Source organism: Trypanosoma conorhini (genome assembly GCF_003719485.1).
Source record: "Trypanosoma conorhini strain 025E chromosome Unknown Tco_14.4_contig_00201, whole genome shotgun sequence".
In the NCBI taxonomy this organism is placed as follows: domain Eukaryota; phylum Euglenozoa; class Kinetoplastea; order Trypanosomatida; family Trypanosomatidae; genus Trypanosoma; species Trypanosoma conorhini.
This window is the reverse complement of record NW_021704288.1, coordinates 1-14719: the sequence shown is the minus strand read 5'-3', so window position 1 is coordinate 14719 and position 14719 is coordinate 1. Positions and strand designations below refer to the sequence as shown.

Here is a 14719-nt window from a genome sequence, read left to right as displayed (position 1 = left end):
ACAGACAAGACGCGAAGGCGACGGCGCGAGAAGTACGGAGACGCGCACAAAGCAGGAGTGCGGGCCAAGCCCACCCTGTCGCTGCATCACCAGGTAGACGCCACAGCCACGCCTCCCCCATCCCTTTCTCTTCGCGTCACTTCCCCCCTTCCACCATTACTTCATTGGTTTTTTTGGTTTGCTCTTATTCCACTTCTTTACTAGACAAATCGTTGGTGGGCGCGAGGGAGTCCCTGCCGCCCGGCGGGGCAATGAAGAAGGAAGGCGACCGCAGCGTCACTTTCCCAGCAGCCCCCGTCCCCGCGCTTTCTGCGTGTGCCATGTAGCATGGAGACGGAGGGGGCCGAGAGTGAATTTGCGCCGCGATTTTTTTTTTTCGTTTTGTTTTTCTCCTTCTTCTTTTCTCTGCGTCGCTGTCTGCGTAGCTTGCGGCTGAGCGGCGATGACGCCGCCCTGCACGCGACTGAGAGGACCACGTGCCCCTGCCGCTTTACTTTTTGTTATTGTTCTCGTTGTTTTCTTTGTCTTGCCCTTTTGTCTCTCTCTCTCTCTCTGTGTGTGTCCGTGGGTCTCTGTGTGTGTGTGTTGGGTTGCTTGCATTTGGCGCTGCAGATGTGGCGACGCGCGGCGCTTCTGCCGGTTGCCGCGTGCTTAGAGGGTCCCGCCCGCCGTCTCATCCACGGCGAGGTGCGGCACCACAACACAGACACAAACAACACCCGTATCCCGTGGGACTTCTCCACCGCGAGCTACGAGGAGATCCACAACGTTATTCTTCCCAAGTTCCCGCGGAGCCGCCGCAAGAGCGCCGTGATTCCGCTTCTGCATCTCGCGCAGCGGCAGCAGGGCGGGTACATCCCCGTGACCGCCATGTACAAGATCGCCCGCATCTGCGAGGTGCCCCCAATGCAGGTCTTTGAAACCGTGACCTTCTACTCCATGTTTAACCGCCAGCCGGTGGGAAAGTACCACATCCAGTTTTGCGTGACAACTCCGTGTATGCTCTGCGGCGGCGACGAGCTTCTCCACCGCACGGAGGCCTACCTGAATGTGAAGATGCACGGCACGACGAAGGACGGCCTCATCACGCTGGGGGAGATGGAGTGCCTCGGTGCCTGCGTCAACGCCCCCATGCTGGTTGTGAGCGACTACAGCCGCCCACCGAACTTTTCGTACGACTTTCTGGAGGACTTGACGTGGGAGGATGTCAAGCAACTTATCGAAAACCTGCGAGAGGGGCGTCCATTTAAGGTCGGCACACAACGCAAAGATCGTAAGTGGGCGGATCCGGCGGGAGGCAGAACCTCGCTCTTCCTGAAGGAACCGCCAAAGCCGTACTGTAGGGATATTGATGCGAAGCCGGCCGCATCAGCGGCTCCGGCTGCCGCCAAGAAGTAGTAAATGGGGACTCTGAACATAGAAGTGTGTGTGTGTGTGTGTGTCTGCGTGTGTGTGGGATGGGGAAACGTCGTAGGAGTTGGGTGGCCCGCACTCAGATGTGGCTCCGTGCGTATGAGGCTGTTGGGTGCTTTGGGGTGTGTGTGGTGGGGGGGTGAAATGGGGGGTGGGGGGGAAGTGGGCGATTGTGAGTAGTGCGAAATAATTAACTGACGTGCGTGTAGTGAGAGGTGTACATGTGTCTTTCTGCCTGTTGAATTAACTGTGGTCGTTTGCGCGTCGCTGCGGCTGCCAGTCTTGCGAGTTGTTTTGTGTGGGATGAGGCGGAGCGGCGGGCGCAACGAGGCGTGGGATGAGACGCCTCCAGGCCAACCTGCATGCAATGCTGGGGGCGGCATTCAACGTTTTGCAGCTTTTCGCATTGCCCCTTCTCTTTCACTATTTCCCTTTTCCTTTTCTCTTCTTTTCCTTGTCTTCCCCCCACCCCCCTTTCCTCACCGCAACGGGACTGCGCCGCTGCTTGTGACGCGCCGCAGCGCCACGGTAGCCACCAGAGCATTCCGCACCAATCGTGCATCCACTCCTCAAGCAGCTGCGGTAGAGCGGGAGGGCGGCGACGGCTACGGCATGGAGTACTCGACTCAGTCTCTGTGCAACTCCATACGTGCCGTGCTTGCGGAGCGCGGCATACGCCACGCCCGCGTCATTGTTGACTTGCTGCCAGGGAACGAGCGAGCGGACGTCGACGGCACGGACGGCGGCAGGAGGGGCGGCAAACGAGACGCGCCGTCCACCGACGTGAGCGTCATCGTCAACGGGTGGGAGCAGGTCCTGCTGGTGGAGGGCGAGCCGGCACAGCAGCCGATGGAGCCGCAGAAAATCCTCCCGCCGCCGCGCGCCCACTCGCCGTCTGGGAACGTCACCCCAGCAACGGTCCCCCTCGTGGGCGGCGGCGACGCGGAGGAGACACGAGAGCACGACCACCACCGCCAGCCAGCGCAGCAGCAGCAGAGGGAGGAAGAGGATCTGACGGCGGGGGAGCTGGACTTCACCGCGCGGCCGACGGATGCGCAGAGGCGGGGGAGCCCCGTCGCCGCGCCCTCGGCCCCGCTCCACGCGGGGCCCCCCCCGCAGGTCGCCGCGTCGAGCGGTGCGCCCGCTGAGAAGCGGATCAGCGAGGAGGCGCCGCATGGGCCGGCGACGAAGTCGCCCACCTCCGGCGGGGGGCGGCCGTCGTTCGGGCGGCAGGCGAACTCCCTCTCGTCGGACGGGCGCCGGGACGCGAAGGGGCAGCCGGTGTTGCCGGCGGTGCCCCCCGCCTCCGCCTTCCGCAAGACGAGCGTCGTGCTGGTGGAGCAGCAGAGGGCGGTGACGCCGCCCAAGCGAACCACGCCGTCTGGTCCCACGCCCGTCTTCAGTATTCTCAACACCGAGCACGGCGAGCAACTCGACCGCACGTCCAGCAACAGCAGCTCACGAAAGATCAGTAGCGTGATGTTGGTGGAGTCGCCGGCAGTGGAGGAGTTAAAGCACCAGCCCCACCACGCTGAGGCGGGGGAGGACGTCCGAACCTCGAGCATTCTCGTCAACGCGACGCCAAAGCAGGAGTGCGTTGACTCGAAGTCTGACGGCGCCGGCGGGGGCGCGGAGGTGCGGTTTCCCCCTGTGGGGGAGCAGAGCGGCCACGCGTCACAGAACAGCAACAGCAACGTCAGTGGTGGCGGCGGCGGCGGCAGAATGACTAAGCCTGCCGCACCGCAAGTAGAGGCGTGGAAGCTCAACAGCAAGCAGCGTCTGCAGGAGATGCTCCAGGAGCAGCGGGAAATGGAGCAGGATAGTATGATTGGTCGTGCGAAGCACGAGGAAATCCTTGGGGAGGCAGAAAAGTTTTTGCAGGATGTGGAGCAAAGGGCAAGGGCAGCCAAACACGAGGGAAGGGATTCGCCATCGCTGCCGTTCTTGCGGTTGCGTACCGGTCCGGCGTACTCTAACTACGCGGGGGCGCACGGCACCTCCCCCCGCTGCCAATCCCCCTCGGCAAGCAGCGCCGCCAGTACAAGCGGCATAAGGGTTGTCAAGTTCACGATGCCGTCCGGCGGAAAGGCCAAGGAGGAGGTGATAAGCCAGCTGAGCACCAGTCAGGGCGGCTCCCAACACCTCAGCAGCAAGGACAAGTATTCCATGCTGCTGCGGGAGCAGGACAAGCTACTGCGGCAGAAGGAGGAGGGGGAGGGGGACTACAAGAAGCTGGTGGAGCAGGCAGTTGCGTACCACGAACAGCAAAGGGCACTGAAGCGGATGCAGCAGGAGCAGGAGTGCGAGAATGGGACTGGGGGGTCCGCGTAACCTTTTTGCACCCCAACCTCCCTCATTGCCTGCAGGGGCAAATGAATGTTTTTTTTTTCTTCCGGTTTGTTTTGTGCTGGCTTAGGGATTATCATTTTTTCATTGCTCTACGGCTGCAATGAATGCCCACATGTATATTGCGCACCCTGCTGCCAAGCCCCTCACCTGAGCCCCACCCCCCTTGAAGTGTCGCAGCTGCAGCAACGAGAAGCGAGGCCTTTGCGGTAATGAACGGTCAAACTAGTGAAAGGCAGAAAAGAAGCAAAAAAAAACAAGACGAAACAGAAAAGAACGGAAAAAAGAAAAAAAACAAAAAAAGACAAGCAGGCAACTAAAAAGACTAGAGAACAACACATCTGCACACACACAAACAAAAAAACAAACAAAAGGCGAAGAGCGAGAGAAAAAGAGAGAATAAAAAAGTTATTGGGACGGGGGGATATTTTTGCTCAAAGAAGTAAAGAAAAAAAAAAGGAAAAGTGGGGTGAAGGGGACTTTCCTGCCCAGGTGCCATCTTTGGAAGCGCGGTGGTGCCTGCGTGTGTGCGGGCGGGGCTTTCCCTGACGATGCGTGGCGGCGGTCGTGTAACTCTCCCTCTGTTTGTCCCTCCACCACCACCACCACCACCACCACTGCGCTCTTGCCGCCGGTGCGGCCCCACGCCGGAAGCAGCACCGGTAGTATTGCGTACACGCAGGTGCCGGGGTGTGGCGAAAGCAGCAGCAGCAGCGGTAAACGAAAAAAAAAAGGAAAGAAAAAACAACATAAAATAAAAATGGGACGAGCCAACACAAACACACGGAAGTAGTACTAGAAGAAAAAGGAGTGTCAAATATGTACAATGTGGCGCCAGCTGTACTTTTACTTTTTCCCCTTTCTTCGCCCGATAGTGTGTGTTTTTTGCCTTACGGGCCAGTATGGAGTTTTTTTTTCCTTGGTGCCTTCTTGTGTGTGTGTGCGTGTTTTTTTTCTTTTTTGCTCTGTTGCGCCGGCACTTCGTCCACTGAGTGGTGCGGGGGGTGCCTCGCCGTCCAAAGGGTGGCGGAAGCGGCGAAAGTGACCGTGGGAACGCACCCCAGCGCAGCGGGCGAGAGAGGCATAGCGAGCGATAGAGAGAGGCATTATGGCGGCTGCGGTAAAATTTAGCTTCCACGCCAGCCGCCCGCGGTGCCGTGCAGGGGGTGGGGGGAGAGCTGCTGTCTTTTTTGTGCTCGTGGCGTCTCTTTGCGACCCCCTCTGCGGCTTTTTTTGCTGCAGTTCTTCTTTTTTTCCTTTTTTTTTGTCTTTTCCCTTTTTTTTTCGTTCTTTACTTCCCACTTTTCGTTTTTTCTTTTTTTTTTTTTTTATTCGCCCCGCCTGCCTGCGTGTTTGTGGGCGGGGCGCCCCCGGCGATTCCCCTCCGCCCCCGCCGCCGCGGGGCGACGGTGGAGTCCCCGCCCCGCCCCCCGCCCCTCTGCGACGGTGCCGCCTCCTCCCGCCCCCTCTCGTCGGCTTCTTCTTCTTTTTTTTTTTCTTCCGCCGCCGCCTCGCAGCGGGGGAAAAAACAAAAGCAAAACAGAAAAAAAAAGGGAACGAAGGCGAGGCGGAGACGGGCCCTTTCGCGGGACAAAACACTTCGCCGCCTCCGCCTCCTCCTCCAGCCGCTGCCGCGGCCTCTCTGTCCTTTTGCGTGCGGCGTGCGGCGCCACACGGCGGCACACACGCGGCTTAGAAAAACCGCCGTGAAGGCAGCAGCGGCACAAACGAGACACACGCACACTCTTGCGCGCACGAAGAGGTGAGAAAAAAAAAGAAACGAAAAAAGAGGAATATAAAACAACAACTGCAAAAGAAGTAATTTCCCAATACAATGGAAAAGGGGCCAGTTGAGGGAGAAGTGAAAAGGCGTGGCAGCATGCACGTGGACCCCCACAATCTCTTGCCTGGGCAAGCTCCCTGCAGCGATAGCGGCGACAAGTCCACAGACTCCCAGCAGGATGACTCGCAGACGGCGGTGAGTGACGTTGTCCCACGCAAGCGTGACTGGGTGAAGCTGAATGTTGGTGGGACGTACTTCACTACAACGTTAGCCACGCTCTTTTCGGAGCGTGATAGCCTACTAGCATTACTGGCTCATACCGAGATGGAGCGCATGGCTCCCGTAGACAGGGATTTAGATTGCGCTATCCTGCTTGACCTTGACCCACTCTATTTTGGCCCTATACTGAATTACCTGAGACACAACGTGCTTGTCATCCCACCCGGCACCCCAGCCGCTGGCGTCTTGGCAGTCGCAGAGTACTTGAACTTGCAGGGGGTGGTGCAGCAGCTTGCGCCGGAGCGGCAGATGAAGCGGCAGCTGCTGTACAGCTGGGGCTCTGGCACCTCGGGGGAGTTGGGGACGCAGCGATTTCAGGACTGCAGCACACCAACTCTCGCGCAGATTACCCCCTTTGGCGTGCGTGTGCTGGATGTTGCCCTCGGCGCCAACTACAGTTGCGCCCTCTCCGACGACGGCAACATTTACACGTTTGGAAACGGGGACTGGGGCCAGCTTGGGCTTGGCATGCCACGCGAGCTTGACGAGCATCCGGATGACAAGTCGGCGGTGGTGACGGTGCCACAGCGCATTCCACTGTTTGAGCAGCACGCGGCCGTGCATCTCGCTGCGGGCTACGCCTTTGCCATGGCCCTCACCGCAGATCATCGGGTCTACTTTTGGGGAAACAACAATCACGGACAGAGCGGTCTCGGACCACAGTACTTTGGCTACTCCCTGCGAAAGGTGGAGGAGCCAACTCTTGTTAAGACGCTGGAGGGAAAACGCATTGTGCAGTTGGGCTGTGGGAGCTTTTTTAGTTTGGCGCTCGACGACGAAGGGACACTGTACAGCTGGGGCCTGCTAGAGTGCCTGGGATTGGGGTCCACGGAGGAGGTGCGGGCGGCGATCAAGGACCCCTCCATCATCAGCGAGTCCCTCAGCACGGAGAAGCGAACGGTGGTATTGGTTCCGCAGGTTGTGCGGGTGCCGACGGACCACAAACTCATCCGCGTGCATGCGGGGCAGTGGCACAGTGGGGTAATCAACACGGCCGGCGAACTTTTTACGTGGGGGGTTGGGTACCAGGGCCGTCTTGGGCACGGTGACAAGGAACCGGCGCTGGTGCCAACCAAGGTGCGCGGCGCCCTCACTGGGCAGCGCGTGGTGGATGTGGCCTGTGGGTCCTTCCACACCGTGGCGTTGACGGAGCGCGGGGCGGTGTACTGTTGGGGCGACAACGCCAGTGGTCAGTGTGGGGCGAAGTCCAGCGTCGACGCGGTTACCTCTCCGTACCGGGTTGTGAACCTCGAGTTTGTGGCAGGCGGCGTCGCCAAGGCAATTTCCTGCGGCCGGCAACACACGGTGGTGGTGATGCAGGGGCCACAGTCGTGGTGCCAGCGCCCGTGCTGCAGGTTGGACCACAGCGGCAGGCCACGGGCCCCGCACGGGCAGGTTTTCACCTTTGGCGAGCCGAATAGAACGGCGAGCGGGGGGGCGGGCAGCGGGGGCCCTAACATATGCAGCAAGGCGCAAGAAGGCAAGGTCCTCCGCCAGTTCCGTCTTGTGCCCTCACTGAAGGATCTCAATGTCACCAATGTAAAGAGTGGGCTACACCACACATTTGTCTTCGCGGAGGAGCTGGCGAACCCAATGGCCGCCGCCGGAGTGGGTGCAGCGGGTATAACGGGCGGTGAACTAACGGACTGCATTGGCGTGCAGCCTGCGCCATCGCCACGTGACTGGGCGGGCAGCGACGCGGCTGGTGGAGTGGCGACCGCCTGGCGCAAAGTACGTAGAGGAACTGAACAGTGAAGTAAAGCGAAGTGGGACGAGGACCGGGGACGCACATGACAGGAATCACTCATTCAACTTGCTTTCTGTCTTTTTTTTTAAAGAATGTTTTCTTTGTTTGTTTGTTTTTCTTTTTTATTTATGGCTGCTTCTACCTCAGGTTCCGTTTGCCGTCTTATTTTTCTGCGTGTGGAGTTCGTTCTTCCTCCCGTCGTCGCCCGCGTTCCTTCTTTTTATTTTCTCATTGCGGTGTTGCCACGGCGCTGCCTGCCTTTCGCCGCGAACATTTTGCCTGCGTTCCTCGCGGTGCTGTGCGCCTCGAAGAACGAAAGAACGAGAGAAACAAAACGAAGGAAAAACTCCCTTTCTTCTCCCCCCACTTTCTTGCGTTTCTCTTGCGTCCCTCCCGCCCTCGCTGCTGCAGCGTGGCCTTAGCCCTCGCCTGCGCGCAGAGGAAGCGAGACGCACACCCCCTCCCTTGCAAGCGAAGGTTAGATCGACAGGGGGGAGAAGGCAGAAGCGGCGGGCGACACCTGCGGGCTGCACTCTGCGAGATCCCGTTGGCTGCTGCGGAAACGGTTTTCTTCGGCGCGGCGCCACACACCGTTGACGTTTTTAGAGCTGTAAGGGGGAAGTTGTTCCTCCGCGTTCCGTTGCCTTCGCCGCCTGCCTGCCCGTCCTCACTCACTCACTCATTCACTCACTCTCTCACACGGCGGGCGAGAGAGGGGAGCGGGGAACGATAGATAGATATACTCCCACTCACACTCACACTCACACAGAAGCACTCACTCATCCAGTTCTTCGCGCGCTTCTTTGGGCGCTTGTGACTTTTGATTGATTTATTCTCCCACGTTTAGATCTTTTTTTCGCCTCCACTGCGGCGGGGGCGAAATGGTTGGGGCGCACGGCACGCATCCGCGGCCGCCGATGATGCCGGCGCGGCGGTATTCCTCGGCGCACCAGCCGCTCAGCGAGAAGCCGGACTTCTGCGAGGGGTCCACGCTGAAGGAGCTTGACAAGCAGGGCCGCGTTGTTGGTCGCTTTCGCTGCGGCCGGCTGCTCGGCCGGGGCGGGTTTGCGAAGTGCTACGAGGTGGAGCAGGACGGGGAGTCGTACGCGCTCAAGGTGATTGACCGCGCCATCCTGCAGAAGACCAAGACGCTGCAGAAGCTGCACTCGGAGATCTCGATCCACCGCCGCATGAAGCACAAGAACATCGTCAACTTCATTCGCACCTTTCAGGACGACTGGAACGTGTACATCTTGCTAGAGAAGTGCAGCAACCAGACTCTGATGGAGATCTCAAAGCGCCGGCCGCGCTTCACCGTGCCCGAGACGCAGCATATCATGCTGCAGTCGCTCGCCGCGATTCACTACATGCATGGCCAGGCCGTCATCCACCGCGACCTCAAGCTGGGGAACATGATGATGGACGCCGACATGAATGTGAAAATAGGCGACTTTGGCCTCGCAGCGGAGCTTCAATACGACGGGGAGCGGAAGCGGACGATTTGTGGCACGCCCAACTACATTGCCCCCGAGATCATCGACAGCGCCCACGAGGGGCACAGCTACGAGGTGGACATCTGGTCCCTGGGCGTCATCCTCTACACCCTGCTGGTGGGGGAGCCGCCCTTCCAGACCTCCGACGTCAAGGCGACCTACCGCCGCATCAAGCAGTGCCGGTACGAGTTCCCGCCCCGGCTGGAAATCCCAGAAAGCGGGAAGGAGCTCATCCATCGCATTTTACAGAGCCGCCCTGATCATCGTCCGACGATTGTGGAGATACGCAACCACGCCTTCTTCCGCTCCCCAACGCCCCCGACCAGCGCGCCGCTCTCGCTGTTTCACTTGCCACGCCGCCGCACGGAGACGGATGCGCAGCCGCAGCCGCCACGTAGGGAGTCTGACGCCGCTGGCGGGGCACCGCCGCAGCGGGAGGTGCTGCGGCCGCTCAGCGTGAACACCTTGGCGACAGCGGCGCGGCAGCCGGCCCGCACTGAGACCAAGCCCCAAGACCTCTTCTACGGTACCACGCCCGCCACCGCCCACAACCCGAAGCGGGTGGCGATCTCGGGCGACGCGGCCTGCGTGGACTCTGCGCGTCCCTTGCCGCAAGCAGTGCCGAAGGGGGAGCGACGTGCAACGACGCCCCGGGTGGCGCAGTATATGCTGGAAGAGGAGGAGCGGGACCACCTCACCGCCGTGCACGATCACCTGCACAAAACTCTCCTCGGCGCGATCGAAGTTCACTGTGAGGAGCGCCCGCACATGCCCCCGCCGCGGACTGCAGCCGCAAGGGCGCCGAGGCCCATTCCCCCGGCGAAGACAGGCGGCGGCGGCGGCGGCGTAGTTTTGGCGGAGGAGGACGAAGAGGAGGCGCAGGACGCGTTTCCGCTCCCATCCGTGTGGGTGACGGACTACGCCGATTTCTCCGCCAGGTACGGACTCTGCTACCGGCTGAGCACGAGCCACACCGGGGTGCACTTCAACGACTCCACGAAAATGGTGTGGGAGGCTATCACGGGCCGTGTGGAGTACTACGCGCGGATCAAGGAGGTGGTGACGCGCAACAACGCCAAATTTGTGCACGCGCGAGACCAAAGGCAGTCGTTTCACATGGAAAGCTTCCCCGAGAGCCTAAAAAAGAAGGTGACGCTGATCAAGCACTTTAGGTTCTACCTGTCGCGCGGCCGCAATGGGCGCGAGGGGGTGGAGGTGGTGCGTTGTTCGCCGTACGCGGATCAGGAACCCGTGCTGCTTAGCAAGCCGAACATGATTGAGAACATTGTGTACGTCAAGCGCTGGCTGCTCACCCCGCACGCAATGATCTTCCGTCTCTCCAACAGGACGATTCAGGTTTGCTTTCATGACAAGGCGGAGATCATTCTCACCTCGGAGTCGCGGGTTGTGACGTACACCGACGCCTCGGGGCACCGCGTCACACTGCCGCTCTCCTCAGCTGCCTCGCGCTCGGATGAAATTTCGACGCGGCTGCTGTACACCAAAGAAATCCTCTGCGAACTCATTCAAAACCGCGAGCTGTAGCCGCAGCCACAGGAATCTTAGGAAGCGGAGGGAAGAGGCGTGGGGCGGGGCGGGCGGGTGTGTGGCTCACAAATACAAATGCACCTCCCGTCCACGCACGCACGCACGCACGCACGCACGCACGCACGCGCAGAGAGGGAGAGAGAGAGGCGCTTTGCTACAGGCACATGCTAAAACGCACAAAGCACGCGCCGTCACAGAAGATAGTTACACTTGTGTGCCCCTGTGTGCGTGTGTGTGTGGGCGGGTGGGTGCCGTATACCGCATCCCTCGTAAGGTGGTGTGTGTTGTAGATGCACCGCTGAAGTCGTTATGCGAATGCTGCTCTAGACGTTGTAGCTTGTCCCGCATATTTATTTATTTGTTTTTGGTTGCTTGTTTGTTATGGGGACTGTCTTTCCCCACCGTCACAACGCCCGTAGATATGAGTGCTTCCTCATGCACATGTAACCCGCGTAGATGCACTCCCGTCCCTTTACCAAATGCATAGCCGCAGCTGTGTGTGGCGGTCCATGCGTGTTCAATTCACCACGAAGTAGAAGAAGAGAAAGTAGAAGCAGAGCGAATAGATAGAAGCAGCGGAGCGGGCGCGTGCGTGAGGGAGGGGGAAAAGATGTGTGGGACTCACCGCCGCCGCCGCCACGAGCCCCTCTGTCGCTGCTCACTCTCTCACTCTCTCACCCTCACACGCTTGCACGCGTGCCCCAGAAACACCCACGAAGGCACGAGTGAAGCGCGAAAAGCAGAAGAAGAATAAGAAAGAAGAAAACAAGGTCAAGAAAGAAACACCGTAGAACGAAAGGGGAGGGATAAGAAACGAGGGATGAAGGGAAAAAGGAGTACATACGAACACACACACACACACAGGCTGTCGCGCGGAAAAAGACGCGAGCGGAAGTGGGAAAAAGAAAAAAAGAAAAGAAAAGAGGTCTGGAGGACGATAGAGAGAAAAAGGTAAAGGGCATGTTTAGATCAAAGCGACATGCTCCTGACGCCTCTTTCTCGATGAGAAAAACATCCGCCATGGGGACTGGGGATTCTTTTTTTTGTTTTATTTCTATTTTTTCTTCTTCCCTTCCTCTCTTCCTCTCCCCTCTCTCTCTGTGTGTGTGTGTGTGTCAGATCCGCTTCTCTCCTTGTGATTTGTTTGGTATAACGTCTTGTGTGCGTGTGTATGTGCAGCTGTGTCCTCTTTGTTTGGGGTTTGCTCATGCAGAGTGAGTTTTCCCTGCGCCCGACGGTGTTTGGTAACGCCAGGTGTGGGCGGGGGCCGCGGGGCTGCCTCGGCGCGTTGCTGCTGTGGACTGCTCTTCTCTTTTTCCCTCCTTCTTTTCTCGCCTCTGCCTTGACTTGGGGCGTGGGTGGGCGTGCCGCGCCGCTGCCTCACACTCCTGCAGCGACTGTGAAGTTTGCGGGGGGAGCGAGGCGGGGGACACGTCAAAAGAGCGATCGTGCGACTCACCCCGTTTGGCGGGGCAAACGCCAGTGCACATACACGCATATATATATCTCTCTGGTTCTGCGCGGGGGCGACATCCTGCTGTGCCCGTGGCGACAGCTAAGCGGAGGGGCACGGACAGCCGGGGTTCTGCGGACGGGGGGCGCTGTATGGGCTGCGGCAGTAGCAGCGCGCGGCGCCGGGGCTCCGACGAGCCCTTGCACGACTACGATGCGGTGAATTTCGGCCTGCCGTGGGGGCGGGGGGCCGCAGTGCAGCTGTCGCCGGTGGGCGGGAAGGAGGCGGCGTCGCTGCGCGGCGACGGTGACGCGGCGGCGGAGGAGGCGGCGACGACGACGGACGAGGAGCTCTCCGACATCACCAACAGCATCTCCACGCGGAGCAGCGAGGGCGGCGGCGGCGGCGCGCCGGGCGGCCCCTTCCCCTTCAAGTCGGACGACCTGGAGCGGAAGCGCAACGAGGTGCCGCCCTCCATAGAGGAGGACCTCTTCGTCTACGACGACGTCGTCGTTTCGAAGAACGAAGCCCAGACGCGGCACTGGCGCATCGAGGGGCGTCGACCGCAGACCTCCAGGCGGGCCTCGCGGAAACCCAACGACGGCGCCGCGTCAGACAACTTGTTCCACTTCACCGACTTCAACGTGTGCGTTGACGAGGTGGACATGACGGTGGATCAGCCGACGGGTAGCCTCGCAATGCAGCAGCTGGCGTTTGGGAATAGGGCGCAGCAGGCGGTTTTGTTGGGGGCCACCGTCATGAAAACGTTTAGCACGGCTCCCAACACGGTTGTCGCGATGCTGCGCGCCAACGAGGAAAAGTCGGCGAAGACCTCCTGCCGCCCGCTGCGGGGCGTCAAGGTGGAGACGTTGATTGGGCACGCATTTCGCGTGCGGTGCCTTTCTGTGTCCCCTGTAGAGCGTAGTTTGGTGAGTTGCTCCAACGAGGACGCCTCGGTCACGCTGCGCAGCCTTGTGACTGGAGAGGAGGAGGGCATCTTCACCGGTCACCGCGACAACGTCATCGCCGCCGCCATCTCCCCGGACGGGAAGTACCTTGCCACCACCAGCAAAGACTTCACCATGGCGTTATGGGACGCCAACACAGGCAAGCTACTGTACGTACTGCAGCATGAAATGGTTGTGATTTGCTGCTGCTTTGCCCCAGACAGTAAGACGGTGGTTTCGGGGTGCCAAGACCGCGTCTGCCGCGTCTGGGACACCCGGACGGCGCGGGAACGCGTAAAGTACACGCACCATGCTGGAATCATTGTCAGCGTGGCATATAGCCCCGACGGGGCATGCGTGTGTAGCACATCCGCCGACCGAACCCTACAGGTGTGGTCGGCAACGAGCGGCAAGATGAAACTTACGATGCGAGGCCACACTGGAATTATTTTGGCGTGTAGTTACACCTCCGATGGAAAGTATATTGTCAGTAACGATGAGGTGCACCTTTGCGTCTGGATCGCCGCCAGCGGGTTGTGCAAGCTCCGCCTAGCCGTCACGAAGGTCGCTGGCGTGCCACGTGCCGCGGCCCGTGCCGGGAAGCTGAGGTGGACGTTTTCCTCCGCCGCACCCGGCGCCTTCACGCAGTACATTATAGTGGCCTGCACAAACCGCTACGTGTATATTCTCGACGTTGACGGTCATGAGCATTACAGCGAGTTCTGCAAGGCTCCCGTGTACTGTTTGGCGGTTGGTTACAAGGAGAAGGCCGTATTTGGGGACAGTTTCGGCAATGTGTACGTTATGACGCTCTCGTAGCCCCAGGGGGAGGAAACGCACACGCACGCAAAGAAGAAAAAAAAAACCGAGCAAAAAAGAAAGAAGAAGAAGAAGAAGTGAAAAAACAAAAACAAAAAACAACCAGAACAGCATCAATGAAAGACGAGTGAAAACGAGCAGGCGAGTAATCGAGTGAGGGAAGGAAGTATAGAATCTCCATCATCACCACTGGCGGTGGTGGCAGGCGACCGAGCAGGAGAAGCGGGGGTGGTGGTGGTGGGCGCTCGGCGAGGAGCCAGTCGGCGTCACGCGGCCGCTCAACCTCAGCCCGCGCTTGCAGCGGCAGACGCATTTGTTGCCCCCATGCCGTCTTTTTTTCCCCTTTCTTTGTTGTTTTCCTTTCAAAATTTTAACCGCTGTCGCGCTTTTTTTTTTCCTTCCCCCTTTATTGTTCCTGCACGTACCTGCGGCGGCGCAGCGCCCCCTCCCCCTTTTTTCTTCTTCTCGCGTTTGGCGGTTGTTGTTGCCTGCCTTTTTTAGTTTTCCCCTCGTTTCGGTACTTGTCGTCCCGTGCGCCGCGGCGGCCCGTCTGCGGCTGGCAGGCCGTCCGCAGGGGGCTGCAGGGGGGCGGAGGAAAAACGGAAGCCCGACAAGAGACGCCCGACCCCACAACTCCGCCTGCAGGACGTGCGCCTGCAGGACGTGCGTGAGGGGCGGGCGGGGGGCGATGCGTCCGGCTTTTATCTGCTCCTTTTTTTTTTTTGCCTCTTTTCTTTTCTCTTCTTTTTTGCTGGTCGCTCGTGCCCCTCGCCGCGTGCCGCCTCCCCTTCGGGCGCCCTTCCGCCGTTGCTGTTGCTCGCGCCCCCCTCTTCCTTCGCTTGTCCCGCCCGCCTTCTCTTCTCGTGGCGTGGGGACGCACGAACCCCCCCC

At 59.8% G+C, this 14719-nt stretch overlaps 5 protein-coding genes across 5 annotated transcripts, besides 24 other annotated features; all 5 read left to right on the top strand.

Moving 5' to 3' along the window:
• Positions 1–366: 366 nt before the first annotated feature.
• Positions 367–403: a sequence feature (A-rich).
• A 93-nt stretch (positions 404–496) lies between these two features.
• Positions 497–537: a sequence feature (A-rich).
• Positions 538–554: a microsatellite.
• Positions 554–586: a microsatellite.
• A 26-nt stretch (positions 587–612) lies between these two features.
• Tco025E_04092 (NADH-ubiquinone oxidoreductase, mitochondrial) lies at positions 613–1398 on the top strand (the record flags this gene model as incomplete). Its single annotated transcript, XM_029371004.1, has 1 exon — positions 613–1398. One exon carries the CDS (start codon positions 613–615, stop codon positions 1396–1398), a length of 786 nt encoding a protein of 261 aa, XP_029228880.1.
• A 24-nt stretch (positions 1399–1422) lies between these two features.
• Positions 1423–1455: a microsatellite.
• Positions 1456–1716: 261 nt separating this feature from the next.
• Positions 1717–3744, top strand: Tco025E_04091 (uncharacterized protein; the record flags this gene model as incomplete). Its single annotated transcript, XM_029371003.1, has 1 exon — positions 1717–3744. The coding sequence occupies one exon, from the start codon at positions 1717–1719 to the stop codon at positions 3742–3744; it is 2028 nt and encodes a 675-aa protein (XP_029228879.1).
• Positions 3745–3999: 255 nt separating this feature from the next.
• Positions 4000–4131: a microsatellite.
• A 221-nt stretch (positions 4132–4352) lies between these two features.
• Positions 4353–4377: a microsatellite.
• A 105-nt stretch (positions 4378–4482) lies between these two features.
• Positions 4483–4520: a microsatellite.
• A 715-nt stretch (positions 4521–5235) lies between these two features.
• Positions 5236–5260: a microsatellite.
• Positions 5261–5282: 22 nt separating this feature from the next.
• Positions 5283–5311: a microsatellite.
• Positions 5312–5360: 49 nt separating this feature from the next.
• Positions 5361–5400: a microsatellite.
• Positions 5401–5638: 238 nt separating this feature from the next.
• Tco025E_04090 (uncharacterized protein) lies at positions 5639–7576 on the top strand (the record flags this gene model as incomplete). Its single annotated transcript, XM_029371002.1, has 1 exon — positions 5639–7576. The coding sequence occupies one exon, from the start codon at positions 5639–5641 to the stop codon at positions 7574–7576; it is 1938 nt and encodes a 645-aa protein (XP_029228878.1).
• An 87-nt stretch (positions 7577–7663) lies between these two features.
• Positions 7664–7696: a sequence feature (A-rich).
• A 538-nt stretch (positions 7697–8234) lies between these two features.
• Positions 8235–8267: a microsatellite.
• Positions 8268–8449: 182 nt separating this feature from the next.
• Positions 8450–10606, top strand: Tco025E_04089 (putative protein kinase, putative,polo-like protein kinase; the record flags this gene model as incomplete). The annotated part of the gene is made up of 1 exon (XM_029371001.1): positions 8450–10606. The coding sequence occupies one exon, from the start codon at positions 8450–8452 to the stop codon at positions 10604–10606; it is 2157 nt and encodes a 718-aa protein (XP_029228877.1).
• Positions 10607–10698: 92 nt separating this feature from the next.
• Positions 10699–10735: a microsatellite.
• A 95-nt stretch (positions 10736–10830) lies between these two features.
• Positions 10831–10860: a microsatellite.
• Positions 10861–10958: 98 nt separating this feature from the next.
• Positions 10959–10990: a microsatellite.
• A 265-nt stretch (positions 10991–11255) lies between these two features.
• Positions 11256–11291: a sequence feature (GA-rich).
• A 52-nt stretch (positions 11292–11343) lies between these two features.
• Positions 11344–11408: a microsatellite.
• Positions 11409–11447: 39 nt separating this feature from the next.
• Positions 11448–11472: a microsatellite.
• A 37-nt stretch (positions 11473–11509) lies between these two features.
• Positions 11510–11533: a microsatellite.
• A 110-nt stretch (positions 11534–11643) lies between these two features.
• Positions 11644–11696: a sequence feature (A-rich).
• A 12-nt stretch (positions 11697–11708) lies between these two features.
• Positions 11709–11725: a microsatellite.
• Positions 11726–12214: 489 nt separating this feature from the next.
• On the top strand, positions 12215–13828 carry Tco025E_04088 (protein kinase; the record flags this gene model as incomplete). Its single annotated transcript, XM_029371000.1, has 1 exon — positions 12215–13828. One exon carries the CDS (start codon positions 12215–12217, stop codon positions 13826–13828), a length of 1614 nt encoding a protein of 537 aa, XP_029228876.1.
• Positions 13829–13857: 29 nt separating this feature from the next.
• Positions 13858–13930: a microsatellite.
• A 609-nt stretch (positions 13931–14539) lies between these two features.
• Positions 14540–14578: a sequence feature (GA-rich).
• Between the last annotated feature and the right edge of the window lie 141 nt (positions 14579–14719).